This window comes from Cyanistes caeruleus, chromosome Z, assembly GCF_971803275.1.
Source record: "Cyanistes caeruleus chromosome Z, bCyaCae1.hap1.1, whole genome shotgun sequence".
NCBI classification, from domain to species: Eukaryota; Metazoa; Chordata; class Aves; order Passeriformes; family Paridae; genus Cyanistes; species Cyanistes caeruleus.
In genome coordinates, this window is record NC_141732.1 from 34513704 (window position 1) to 34527632 (window position 13929).

General features: G+C 37.9%; 1 protein-coding gene across 2 annotated transcripts in view; it reads right to left on the reverse strand.

The window, feature by feature from the left end:
* Positions 1 to 4043: 4043 nt before the first annotated feature.
* LNPEP (leucyl and cystinyl aminopeptidase) overlaps positions 4044 to 13929 on the reverse strand; it is a 59729-nt gene continuing 49843 nt past the window's right edge. For both annotated transcript variants that reach the window (XM_086866831.1, XM_086866832.1), the window contains 8 exons: positions 11885 to 11973; positions 11006 to 11186; positions 10215 to 10371; positions 8614 to 8798; positions 7793 to 7954; positions 6825 to 6965; positions 5725 to 5806; positions 4044 to 4695 (listed from right to left, as the gene is read on the reverse strand). In XM_086866831.1, coding sequence (XP_086722957.1) covers positions 4564 to 4695; positions 5725 to 5806; positions 6825 to 6965; positions 7793 to 7954; positions 8614 to 8798; positions 10215 to 10371; positions 11006 to 11186; positions 11885 to 11973 — 1129 coding nt within the window. In that variant the 3' untranslated portion in view covers positions 4044 to 4563. The remainder of the gene's footprint in view (positions 4696 to 5724; positions 5807 to 6824; positions 6966 to 7792; positions 7955 to 8613; positions 8799 to 10214; positions 10372 to 11005; positions 11187 to 11884; positions 11974 to 13929) is intronic.

Consider the following 13929-nt stretch of genomic DNA (forward strand, 5'->3'; position numbering starts at 1 on the left):
AGATTCCCACTGCATACAATATAAGTGATATCATAGGCTATTTAATATGGGTATGGAAAAAACTACAAGCCTGTGTTTTCAGAACTGTGCTTGGAGGAGAAGCCATGTATGGTTATGGACTCGCATGGATGCAGGGGTGGGTGACGCCTAGGAGGACATCAGAGAGCTGTACACACCCAGCCCCAGCTTGTACCTTCCCCCTCCTCTACAGATGAAGGCGGCAGCAAGTAACCAGGGAATGATGAGCAATGCCTTCAACATTCAGTCTGAGAAGCTGGGAGTCTCTGCTGCGATCCTGGTAGAAGGGTCACCACTCTTGTGGGTTTGTCCACTGCACAAAGTCCCTACACCTGTTGCACAGTGTTACAGCATACGCAGCAGAATGTGCTGTGATACTACACAAATAGTCAGGTATTTACACATGCTTTTAAAAAGTTCCCCCTTTTAAACTAAGGGGGAAAGCCTCCCCAGAGGCTCTGGTGTGAGCCTTCACCACAGGGCTGGATAATTCATAGTTCAATTTCTCACAGAGGCTGCTCCTAACTTGGGAGCAGACAGAATGATGTGATGGTTGCAAACACTGGTCTCTGATTTTTTTGTTTTGGTTTGGTTTGTTTTTTTTTTTGTTTGTTTTGTTTTTGAGTTCATTATCACAGGGCTGCTTTGATCTTAGCACATGGTACCACGAAAAGATTTTAAAAAACCCTGCTGCATCATGAACAAATCTGAGTTGTCCAGCCAAAACTGAAGTTTGAGAAGAGGCTTCATAATTTCAGGAACACTTGTTGCCAGCACTTGTTGCAAAGCTGGAGCAAAATGGATTTGGAAGAAAGGACAGGTCTGCACCATTGAGGGATACAGTGAAAATGAAATCAAGAGAAGTTGGTATTTCCAACTGGGATGGATACACTAATTTAATCGTGGTTTCTGCATCAGCTGGATCCCCAGTATCAAGACCAAATGCCACTTTTCTGCAGAATCTCTGTCCGGTGCAAGGGTGTGCAGATACCAGTGGTCAGGCACAGCCACTGGCATCATGAACCCGATAGCTGGAAGCATGAGAAAGAAGAGAACTTTGCTCCCAAAGACCAGGACTATTATGTAACAATCCACATCACTCACTAATCTCCTTGATGCACTACCTGAGGTCTTCTACAGGCAGGTCCCATGGGGCTATTTCTTCTGAGGGAAAGTGGCATTGTTTAGCAAGATGACCTTTTTCCAGACTTTTTATTTTTTTAAGGCAGTTTAAGTGCGTAATTTAGCTAAACACACCCTCCTTAGAGGGATCCTGCCTTTAAAAATGGAAGTGTTGGGGAAGAAAGCATTCTGTCCTTATGCAGAGGTGAAATAGATGTTTCTCCTCCGTGGCTCTGGGCAGGCCTGCAGAGACCTAGGGGAAAGTGCCTAGCCCAGTAATAATGGCTGAACCGGTGCGCATCTGATGCCCCCTTTGAATGTGAGCATGATAGCTACAGTAATAGGATGGAGTTTTGTCTTCTATCCCAGACACCCCATCCAAGTGGGTACAGTTCATCCTCGGGACCAAGTTGGATGAGCACCACATCCCTCATGACTTGCTCTCTGAGCTGGGTGGGATCTGTATGAAAGAGGTGGAAGATGCTGAGTGGAAAGAAATGGCAAGGTAAATCCCTGCTGCTGGCTACGACGGGAGAGAAGTGCCCACGCTGGCAGTACCCTCGGGCTCTGCTTTCTGCTGTCTGCAGGAAGAACACTTTCTGCAGCTGCAAGTGCTGATGTGAGCAGCCTTCTCCCTTGCCACCCTAGAGCTTTAAAAATGGAGATATGGAGCTGAAGAGGAGGTGAAGGACAGTATGAAGTGCAGGATCAAGCCCTATGTGGCCACTCTGTCCTTGCACAGCCGCTGAGCTGGGGAGATGCACCACCAATTAAAAGATGTTGCTATCTTTTAATGGACAACTGTGCCAATAGCATCAAAGACACTGAAGGTAATTTGGGAGCCACATCACTCTGGGAGTGGCCAAGCTTGGTTTGTCACATGGCCCTTCACTCCCAAATCAACCCTGCCCCAATGACACACCCCTTTTTCAGAAGTCCTGCTGTATCTTAAAATTCTGTAGTCATCCCTCTAGCATGGCTAAGGCTGCTTCATTAAGTCAATTCCTAAGGCATCCAAGGAAACATTTACTTACTGCATTTCAGCCTATTAGTCTGCATTTTGTACAGCCCCTAATACCTGGTGTCCCACAGTTGGTAGTCTCACATACTAAGTACTTAGTTATACAAAGAATTCCATGATCCTGCATTACCTGGGTTAGCTTGAATGGTTCAAGTTTTTGTCCTATCTATGGCCATGCTTAACTAGCCGAACTAGCTAGCCATACTCACACTAGCCCTAACCAGCATCCAGCTAATGGGACATCCAAGTCTTTCTGGCTCTCAGGGTGGAGTGGCAGTCTTCACTTTCCCTTGGGGGTTTTTCACAGCCCTCCTAACAATTCGTTTCTGCTCTTTGTCTTTCACTGACACCTCACCCTTTTCCTGACCCTCACCCTGTCACATGTCCAACATGAGCCTTGCCATGAGCTGTCTGCCTTGCACTGGGTGTTAGCCATTTCAGACTTCATCAATTCCCAATACACTCAGAAAAAGGAGAACTATATTTAAGCATTTCTCATGGAAGGAGGAATGGACTCCAGTACAATTTACTAATAGAGCAGGAGACTCTCCCTTACAATTGTTTCTCTGTAAGACCTCTACTACTGACATAACAAAAGTATGAGACAAATGGTAAAATGAAAAAATCTCCCCAACCTTCTTGGTACACTTTCATGTCTAAAACTCAACTCCATGTTATTGCTTCACAGTTGTTACTAAAGCATTTTAATAGAATAGTATATTTTATAAAATTCCAGAACAAAAAATGGGATCCTCTTCCACAGTTTTGATTTTAATTTTTTTAAGACTCAATACTGTGGTCAGGGATAAAATAAAACACATGTGAGGGGACAGCAGGGATAGAAAAGTAGAAGTTTAAAACTGACTTCTCATTTAATTTAAGAAGTGACTAGGAAGAAAAAGTTGGCACATATATATGTATATATACACACACATACAAACACATATATACACACAGAGAAATAGTCAAAGATGGAAATAGTATTTCTGTAGAATTTCAAAAATTTAAAATAAAGGAGGAATCAAAGTAGCAACACGTGACAGTATAAAAAGTCCAAGAATATATTTAATTGCAATTCTCATTCCATAACTTAACAACAGTTCTAAATCTGCTTGCATGAATCCACAAAAGATATATTGGAAGTGAAATGAAAAGATAAAAAAAGGATGTTTACTCTTGAATATATATATATATATATATATATTATACCTCCCATATGGCTTTTTTCACACCACTTATGAAAGACAGACAGCACTGCACGTATTTCATCTTTATAGTGTTGCACATTAGGGTTTTAGCTCCTATTCTTCAAAAGACTTTGAGGTTCTTTCTCACAATATATTTTTACAGTAGTAGAAAGTAAAATCATTAAAATCTAAATTAGAAGCTTTCTTAAAACTAATGCCATGAAGAGTGAGTAATGATGACTAATTACACAGTGATTTACGAGTTACCAGAAGTTTACAAAAATGAAGTGAACAACTAATCTGTCAACTACAAACCCTCTGCAACAAGTGGTGAAATCGATAGTCAGTAGTCAAAAGGGCACAAACTAATACCAGCCTAACAAATGAACGCACCTGAGAAAATACTATTTTGTGCAGTTGGTCAGAGACCAATACAGCAAAATCAGTTAAAGTTTGACGATTAGTGATGAGATTCTCAAAACTTTCTATTAAATTCAAGGTAGAAGTTCCAAAGTCACACCACTGTTTCTGGAAACATCTTAAAAATGCTTGTTTTTGATGCTATCTGTTTCTTCTTTTCCACACTACTATCCAGCTGCTTCTGTATATCAAGCTGCATATTATTAGCAAAGGATTTATTTTTTTATGTGTAATTCCTTAACAGCAATATGAAAATAAAAAAATCCAAACTTAAATGGAATTATCATCGTATTTATTTCACCTCTTGAACTTTATAACATTCACTACTACTTACATATCCGAAATATAATTCTTTTTCACAACAGCTTCTGTATCTACAAATGTGGAAACCACATACAGTATTGCATTAAGAAAAAAATCTACTGCTCAGTGAGCAGTCAGCAAAGAAGTAACAGTTCACGGTAATTCTTTCTTACCTGTCAGCATTAACCCACTGCCAAGAAATTCTAACACAACTCTGAAGGAAGGGTCTAAGTTTCACATATAAAATTATATTTAATCATTTGTGCAGATGTTTGGTCTATAGATGAAAACAGTTTCAGGGTAAATACTTATATATTGCTCAAAATGCTTAAAGGAAAATAAAAATTTATCTGAGACATGCCCTGAGCTATCTAGATTCCTTAATAGTGCAATGTTGTCATGATGCCTGGTTTCACCGTGGCTTTTGCAAATGAAACACAATAACTGCTCACAGAGCTGCTAAATGGCTGACACAGCACAGTATCATATGCACTACAGCAGTTCTTGTAGCTTTGCCAAGTTTCTCTCCATCCACTGGATATTGAGCTGAATTGTGTCAATTGCCTCTTTTACACAACGCAGTTGAGAACTCTCCTCTGATTTTGACTCAAAAAATGACTTGACCTGCATAGCAAGAATAAAGAAGGAAAAAGAAAATTGTAATTAATTCACATTAATTAATTAAATTAATTAAAAAAATCAACACCAGTCAAACAAATAGGTTCAGCAGCAAAGGATATACACGTGTTGCAGGAAATCCATTTTTGAGAATTGTTTGTATCTCTGCAGTAAGCAAACCCCTCAAAGGAGTTCCCAAAATGCAAGGAAAGCATTTTTCATGGATACAGCAGCAACTCATTTGGTTTCAATATATAATTTTGCCAATAAACATTTACCCTATCACATTTACCCTATCACAAAGCCAACAGAGAGTACACAGAGTAGTTCCATTCTGTGACAAAGAATTGGTCGTTGCAAGCAACCCTGTTCAGCATTCTGTAACAGCTTCCACATCCAATCATCACTATAACTGTCAATGCTAACACTTAAATTTTTATAGATCAAACCATTAACACCTATCTCTACCAAATTATCTGAATGAAAACACTAGACTAAACTGTAAATGATTCTTGATACAATAACTTCAAGGTCTTTTTACGGAAGACAGCTGAGCTTTCTAGAAGCTATTAAACTCTTGGCAGATACTCAACTTCCACAATAACTCTTTTGGGTTGTTGACAGAAAAAAACGGCATAAAGCAATTTTTATGGCACAGTAACGCATTTCAGTAATACAGAAAGCATAGCTTGTTTACAAAATCTAAACCAAAATTGCATATAGTTCAAATCATTATTTTGTGAGACAGGGTGCAGGAACAGGGTGCATTCCAGTGCACAGGAAAACACAACAGTAAAAACCAATAACTGGGTTCAACTCTGTAATGCAACTCTGTCACAGACTCAGTATATAATCCCCCAACGTCTATGCGTATATTTGCCATGTGTGAAACAGGGAAAGCAACTGATACAAATACTTGCACCAGGGTGTCAAGAATATAAATAACATGTGAACATGTGCTTCTTTCATCCTTCAACTAAAAGAAAACAGCACCAGCACTAGAACCACCCCTTTCTAGCAGATTGAGCCACCAACCTCAAGTAGATGTGCCTTTGTTGCAAACTGGGAAGTTGACCAGCTAATGATATTCTGGATGGTATATGAGCCTAGGTGAAACCTGAAAGACAAACAAATATTTTCAGCTAGGAGACATTTTAAGATGCAGTTTTGGTATATGTATGCATTCTTTTCTACTATTTCTGTTTTTTTATTTAGTAGTTGGAAAATACTAAAAGCACTTAAATTTAATACCTTACAATTACATACCTTATTTTTCAAAAGAAATACATGGTCTTAGAAATCCAAGCTTCTAGCTCCTTATTCCCTCTAAAAATGTAATGTTAGTGCAAAAGCCATGGAAAATTTTCCAACTTCTATCACAGATCAAATAGTAAAGAACTGAGGACACCACACAGTGAATATCAAGATCTATATCTGTGGTACTGTATGTGCTCTGAAGTCCTACCAGAACTGAATTTGCAACCAGGTTGTCTTCCAAGTGAGGTATCTCTGTAATATTGGTTACAAAGAGCTTTCTAGAGCAGAAGTTTTCACAGAGGAGAGATGTTTTTAGCAGCGTGAAACTGTTAAAAATCAAAGCTGGAAATTAGAAACAGAAGTTTTTAGTACTGTTGGCTTTCTGAGGACTTGCAGGGCCAGCTTTCCTGCTGGGTACCCTCCAAGGCCAGTGAAAAACAATGTATTTCTGAAGCAAGTGGGTTATTTTGGTTACTTGGTTTTAGGAGTGCTGTGACAGTTCAGAAAAAAATAAATACTGAATTAATTCCCTGGATGTCCTTTTGGATCCATTTGATCCACATAAATATCTTGCAACTGAACCAAACATCTTAAGAGACAGAAACCTTTCAAAAGAAATTAAGATCAAGATTGTTTAGAGTTACTCTGAGGCTCTAGTACAATTGTTGAGACTTCAAATTTTATGTAGCAAGTTATATTTGTAAACTCTGATTTTAAAATATTAGAATATTTTATATGAATTTAGAATTTATATGAGTTTAGAATTTTTATATGAATATTCTTAGATGAATGATACTATTTATTGTCTTGTTTGAAAGAGACAAACAGGTGCTTTTGCCACTGTGAGTTTGAAGTTTCAGCTGCATCAAATGCCTTACTTTTGTGTAAGTTTTTCCCAGTTCTCTTTGACGAAGTCCCAGGCCAGCAAATATCCAGGCAAACTCTGGCTAACAGTTGCTATGATATGTGAAAGCTCCTGTGACCTGATGATTTCTCCTTCAAGACTGTTCTGCATTAGCCTAGGAGACAAAGCATATACAAAGAAACAGGAAAAAAACATCTATTCATATGGACACATGAGTTTCCTGAAAGTCCTCAATTAGATGGAAAAGATGATATAATACATCAAGCAAGCAGCTTCTGGCATCTGGAAGAAATTAATGTTACATTATACCACAACAACTGTATTTACTTAGCTTTAATTTCCAGAAATTAGAGTGACCTTAGCTTTAATCCAAGTACCTGAATTTTCACTGGTGTTGGAAACGATGAAGTAAATTCTAGTAACTTGTAAAAGAAAAACAGTTCATCAAAGAGGTAAGAGAGGGAAGCTGAAGACTAAATTAGCAGTTTGTGTTCTCTATGCAGTATTAAGATTTAGTCTACAGAAACGAATATAATGTAAAGTCAAATTTTCACCCAAAGAAAGAAATGGAAAAAAAGAAGAGGAAAAATAGCTAACAAAAAATATACCTCAACTAGTTATAATTTTAATTATAAAGACATATCAATCTTTTAGGGTTCTGCAGAACAGCTTGCAAGTTTGTTACCTGCACTGCAAAATCTGAAATTTTGTGTTACCAGTAGTGCAAAGCCTTTACGTTCAATTCTTTTCTCTTTATGCATATTCAGAATTTGTTTTTTTGTGCTGCTCTGTTACGTAAGTTACTTTTAAGTGAAAAATCTCAAGTTCTTTCTGCGTATGGAAGCCCGTGCAAAACATTTGCATGGATTTTCTTTAGCAATCAGAAATTTTTTCAACAACTGAAAAAAGGCAATGCACTTTTCCAAGAACATTTTATCACTTGTAATTTACACAGCATACAACTTTTTTGCTCCTTCCTACCAGATCAGCTTTCTGGCATCCTCAGTGCTGGCCAAGGCTTCAATCATTTTGCTTTTCTCTGCTTCAGAAACTGAAGAGAAGTACATCTTCAGGAGGAATTCCCAGCCATCATTAGACTTGGCTCCAACTGCAAATATGGCTTTCAGAACATCACTAGGCAGACTACAGGGAAAAACAAAAGCAACAAAACAAATAAGCAAAGGGGGCAGAAAAATACTTACCTGAGGAAAGAAGTCACAGAATTAAAAGATTAACTTGAAGGAGATGCCTTTCTCTTTGGAGAAATTTGATTCTGTAGCAATTGTTAAGATTTGGCATGACTCAATTCATGACAATCTAATACTTTCTGTCACTTGGAAAAGGCAAATCATCTAGTCACAAGAAAACAAAGAAAATTGTATACAAAACCTGAAAATTTTCCATGGCTCAAAATGCACGTGAATCCAAAGCAGAATGAATTCTGCATGATAAAAGGTGTGCTATGGCTTGGCACTAAGTAATCTTCTTTCAGCATGCAGCTCAGGAATTGCAGATGAAAGAAAATTTTATGGCTGGTTTTGCAGTTTAATTAGGGTGGAGATAAAGTCTAGCAGTCATCCTCTCATTGTGAAACAGCAATTACTTCTACACATGGAACAGTTAAAGACAGAATTGCATTCTTTATCAATACTAAGTTGTTTTTGGTGGTGTGGTGGAGTTTTGGGTTTTTTTTGATTGTTCTGTTTGTTGTTGGGTGGCCAATGGTGGTGTTGTTGCCAATGGTGGCGATGTAATGGGAAACCAGATAGGTAAAGGGAGTGGAAGGTCAGTTTTTGTGGTACCTTATTGTTCCATTAGACTTCATCCATGTCTCAAACTTCTCAGCAGCAGTTGCTCTACAGTTTCTTATATCATGGGTGCAGGCAAAAGCCAGCAGTGTTGACCGGAGATCTCGTTCAGACAGGGCCCCATCATCTGTCCAGTGCTGTTGATCAATTTTATCTCCAAACAAGTGCTCTATCCTATGCTAAAGGAGGAAAAAGTTACTAGCAATAGCTAATTCCTTCCAAAAGGATTTTCTATACACAAAACTAGTTTAAAATAAGAAAAAAAACCCCAAACAACAACAACAACAACAACAACAACAACAAAAACCCCAAACCGAAAAAAAAACCCAAAAAACCCCTTTTGAACTGTGGAAGCTAAATGTAGTAGTTTTCCAACTTACTCATGCTATTTCTTAACTGTAGGAATAAGCATCAGATACCACATAAATCCAGAAGATGGGCCAAGTTACATCTTAACTTGCACATGGAAACTGAAGGCTACTCTTGGAGCCAAAGCTCAGACTTGCTTGTAATCAGCTTACAATCTCAACATATTACAACTTCTGTATGTTTAACTGCTTTTAACTTCACCAAGTCGCAGTAAATACACCTTTGTCTAGCAAAAAGAAACTACTTTTGTATGTCTATAGGCTGAACATCCTTCAGTTTTGTAGTTTTGCAGCTTGCCAAAACCACAGCTGGATGCTTGATCAGCTACCACATCTCAGCTAAAACTTTGGAACTTAAATAAAACTGATGACACTGCAAACCAAAGCTTGGGATGTTTATAGCAGATACATAACAACTTTGGGTAAATTAAAATAGTGCTTTTTTTCCTTGTTTACTTAAGCACTCACTAATTATTCCTATCTAGCATAAAGGAAAAACATCTGCTATTTTGTATAATAATTTAATAGTTTTCTTATAGACTAAATCTCTTTATTGATGTTTTACACCGTAAAGCAGCAAAGGTAATTTTAAACCAGTAGCTGAATATGGAGAAGAAGCTCCATAATAAGAAGGTAAACAGAGGAATAAAAGACATGATCATCAAGAACTGAACCTACAATATTGGTTTCACTGTCAAGTCTGTAAAACTGTATTGTGTTACTCTACTGCACAACTGGAACAGGACAGTGACAACTATCCTTGTGTTTCTGTTTATACAGAATACAGTTTTGTTTTTTTCTCTTGTCTCTCTACAAAGCAATTCTAGCCACTCTTACTTTTGAAAATAACTTTTCTGTACAAAAAAAGTACATGGAATCTGTTTAATTACATATTTATACTAAATTGACCTGTATGGGAACTTTAAGAAAGGACCAGACACCACTGTGTTCCCACTGCACCACACTCCCTACAAACCATTTTGGGACATATGGGTATGGTGTGGAAACAGGGGAAGGAGAGGGGAAGAAGCTAGTCCAAGAAGTGTAGCATTTTGGTAAGAGATCATTAGAAAAAGCTGGCAAGACTGGCAACTCTCTAGAATCCCCATCTAACGCAGTGAAATTAATGACTATGTTAAGCAGTCAACATGTAAAAAGAGAATGTAACTAAAAAGAACATTATAGCTAATTATTTAAAATTATCATTTATAAAAAATAAAGACATACCATGACTCGTGCTGCCAGCTGTTGTTCACCCTTTTTGTCTAAAAGGCTGTATATAAGACTCAGCTGAAACAAAGCTTGAGTAAGTGGTGCAGTACTGTTCTCTTTGTTGAGGTAATTGATCAACTCAAAGGCCTTTTCCAGAGACTCTCTTCCTAGACTATAGGTCAATGAACACAAGCATTAAAATGGATTATGAAACAGAAGAACTCCCTGAAACAATCAAAAGTGATGCTTTTCCATTACACTAATGGAGAGATATGCAAATAGAGGGAATGATATAAGCAACAATTTACATGTAGAACTTTTCATACTTTTAACTTCAGTAAGATTACAACAAAGCAACAATGGACACTAACATGCCTTCAATTAAAAAAAATTGAAAATGGGTAAGGAAGTGTGGCATAAGAGACAATCCATAATGTTCAGCCTCGCCTGTTCTGACAGTGCTGGTGAACACATGAGAGGGCACCCGTAAAAATTCAAGAGGGAAACAGCTTACTTTTCTAAAGTGAAGCATTAGAGTACAGGAAAAGAGTCTAGCAGGCAGATTATTGGACACTAAACAAAATAGTGTCTTCCAGAAATGGAAACTATGATGTGGCTGTGATCCAAATAAACAGATGATGCTATAAAGAAGAGGGAGATAACATCTAGAGCATCAGTGACCAGGCTGTTGAAGACTAAATTAAACTTTCTCTGAAGTAGCTGTCTTTAGAAACTAAATCTGATCTTTGCTGACTTGGAAAAAACTTGAAACACCTTCAATACCTTTTCCAATATAGAAGTCTTACCGTGCAAGGTTGAAGATATTGTTGATCAAATTCGCTCTGTCTTTAGGACTCAGAGCCGTGTGGTTTTTTTTCAACAGATCAATCAGTGTTTTCCAGTCTTCAGTATAGTGTACCATATAATAGCCATTCATGTCCACATTGAATTTTATCCATTCCACCTCTTCTGGAAGTTCAATGACAGCTAGTGGACAGACAATATGTTATTAGCAGAAACAAACATTTAGCAACTGTTTGTTCAAAGTCTATGAAGTAGACTAGTTCCAGAGAGACAATAAATTATTTCACACTATTGGCCCCTACAATGAAGAAGGAAAAGCCAGTACAAAAGTTTCAAAAGACATCTCAAAAATTCCAGGTTGTACTTTGTCATTCTTCTTCCTACATCTGATTGAATGAACATTATCACAGTCTGCCCCAAGTCATGTCAGTTAATTTTTCTCCTTTTGTCTAGTTGTTCTTTCCAACAGTTTTATCTACTGTTCCAAATAAAGTGTCTTCCTATACAATTAAATGAACATTTCAGTGGAAAGTTACTTCCTAACATTTCAGCAAACTGGCAGATCAACTTCCACATAACTTGCTCTCTAAAGAACATGCAGTTTGAGAGATTGTGTGTATGCAATGTGATGAAATGCACAGGCTTTTACAAATTTCAAACCTGTGCTTCTGTTCCAGTTGCTGTCATGTATTTATACACACAATGCTACAGGGAACCAACTCCCTGATGGCGAAAATACCAGCAATACTTTGCTCCATATCTCTGGAATTATTTTGTACCCTGTATGTCTTCAGCTTCACATCTTACTCAAGGGTGTTCTCAGAAAAATCATGTATCTGTAACACTTACGTAACTTGCTACCAAAGCTTTTAGTCACGTACCTGACTTCTGATCCAGTAAATATGCATTAGTACAATGGGTGAAGTTGCACTTATTTGTTATATAAGTGAGAGGAATATGCCACAAGTAACTGCAAAGAAAAACAAATGTTTACTGACATGCTATACACATTATCTCCCTTGAACGGTTTGTTTTCAGTCTATGCACTTCTGTATACTAATAATACTAGGATCACTGAATGCTGTGTAAAATAATAAAGTATAAATCTCATTTATATAATCAGAATATGATGAAAGAATAAATGCACAGCATTCATAGAAATTATTCTTTAAAATCCCACCATGTTGATAAACGGGTACATTTTAGAGAATAGATTGAGTTCAAAGTAACATTTTAAGGTCACCTAGCTCAGCTCCCCTGCAATGAGCAGGGACATCTTCAACTAGATCACATTGCTTAGAGTCACAATGAACCTGGTTCTGAATGTTTTCAGGGATGGGGCATCAACCACTTTTCTGGGCCGACACTGCCACTGTTTCACCACCCTTATTGTAAAAATACTATTCCTCATATCTAATAGTCTAAGTCTATCCTTTTTATTTTAAAACCATTATTCCTTGTCCTGTCACGACAGGACCTGCTAAAAGGTCTGTCACCATCTTTCCTTTAAGCACTTGAAAGAATGCAGTGAGGTCTCCACAGAGCCTTTTGTTCTCCAGGGTGAAAAGCCCAAACTGTCTGTCCTTGTATAGAAAAGCGTTCTGTCCACATGATTGTTTTTGTGAACCTCCTATACACTTGCTCCAGCAGGTCCATGTCCTTCCTGTGCTGGAACCCCAGAGTTGGATGCAGGGTTCCAGGTGGGATCTCACCAGAGAGGTGAGGAGGGGCAGAATCCTCTCCCTCCCCTGTTGCCCACGCTGCTTTGGATGCAGCCCAAGATACAACTGGAATTCTGGGCTGTGAATGCACACTGCTGGTCTCTGTCTAGTACCATCATGCCCCTCCCCCAGTCCTCCTTTGCAAAGCTGCTCTTAATTTGTTTATCCCCCAGCCCGTGTTGATATCAGAGGTTGCCCTGACCACGGGCCCACTGCTCGTGTTTGTCCAGATTCCTCTGGATGGCATCCCTTCCCCCAGGCACACCAACTGCTCCACTCTGCTTGGTGTCATCTACAAATTCTCTGCAGGGGCACTTGATCCAGCTGTGTATGTCACTGATGAAGACCTTAAACCACACTAGTCCCTGATGGACTCCACTTTTCCTTGTACTTCTTTCCCAGTTCCAGCAGGCTAGGTAGCTTGTATAAAATCTTACATAGTAAATCTCTGGCTGCATCAGAAATTCATCCAGTATTATTTTTACCTGTATATAAGTTTCTGATCTTTTACAAGTTTTAAATAAAAATAAAATATTATCCAAGTACAAGACTCAAATTCCAAATCATAGTATAGATATCATAATTAATTGTATACCATGAAGACTTTCTTAAGTAAACTGTCAACTGGAAGAATAAATTATAAGGAGGCTCATGATGATGGTAAGAACTTGGCTATTTAGAGAAAAACATAAATCTGGGTGGGATCAAAGACACTGCACATATTAATCCGATTTTGACAGGGACCCCCTCTGTATGTACATATGACTCACATGTAAAAAAGAAAATTCTTTTTGAAAAAGAGTGCTCTTTTTCAAAACCTTTTCTTGCATGCTCCAAATCTACATCAACTAGAAACAGAAATTATGTATCTTGAAAATCCTTCCCTTCTTCCCTTACCTTTCAACCCCACATTGCTTTTTTTTTTCTCCACATAATAAAAACAAAACAGAGCCCTCTAAATTTCTATGTTTCAAGAGACAAATTTCTTTTACAGACCTAATTTTCTGAAAGAAGATGAAATGGACTCAGTTCCTGTTGAAACTCCAAATAACTGAATAAAACCAGCAAAATCTCAAAAGAATTCACACATATTTTTGTTAGAAGACATTGTTGAGGGTCATAAGATAAGTTACATTTGCAGTAAACGAAATTTTAAAACTATCAATTGCCACATCTTTGCTTCTTCAGTATTTGCATATGTAATT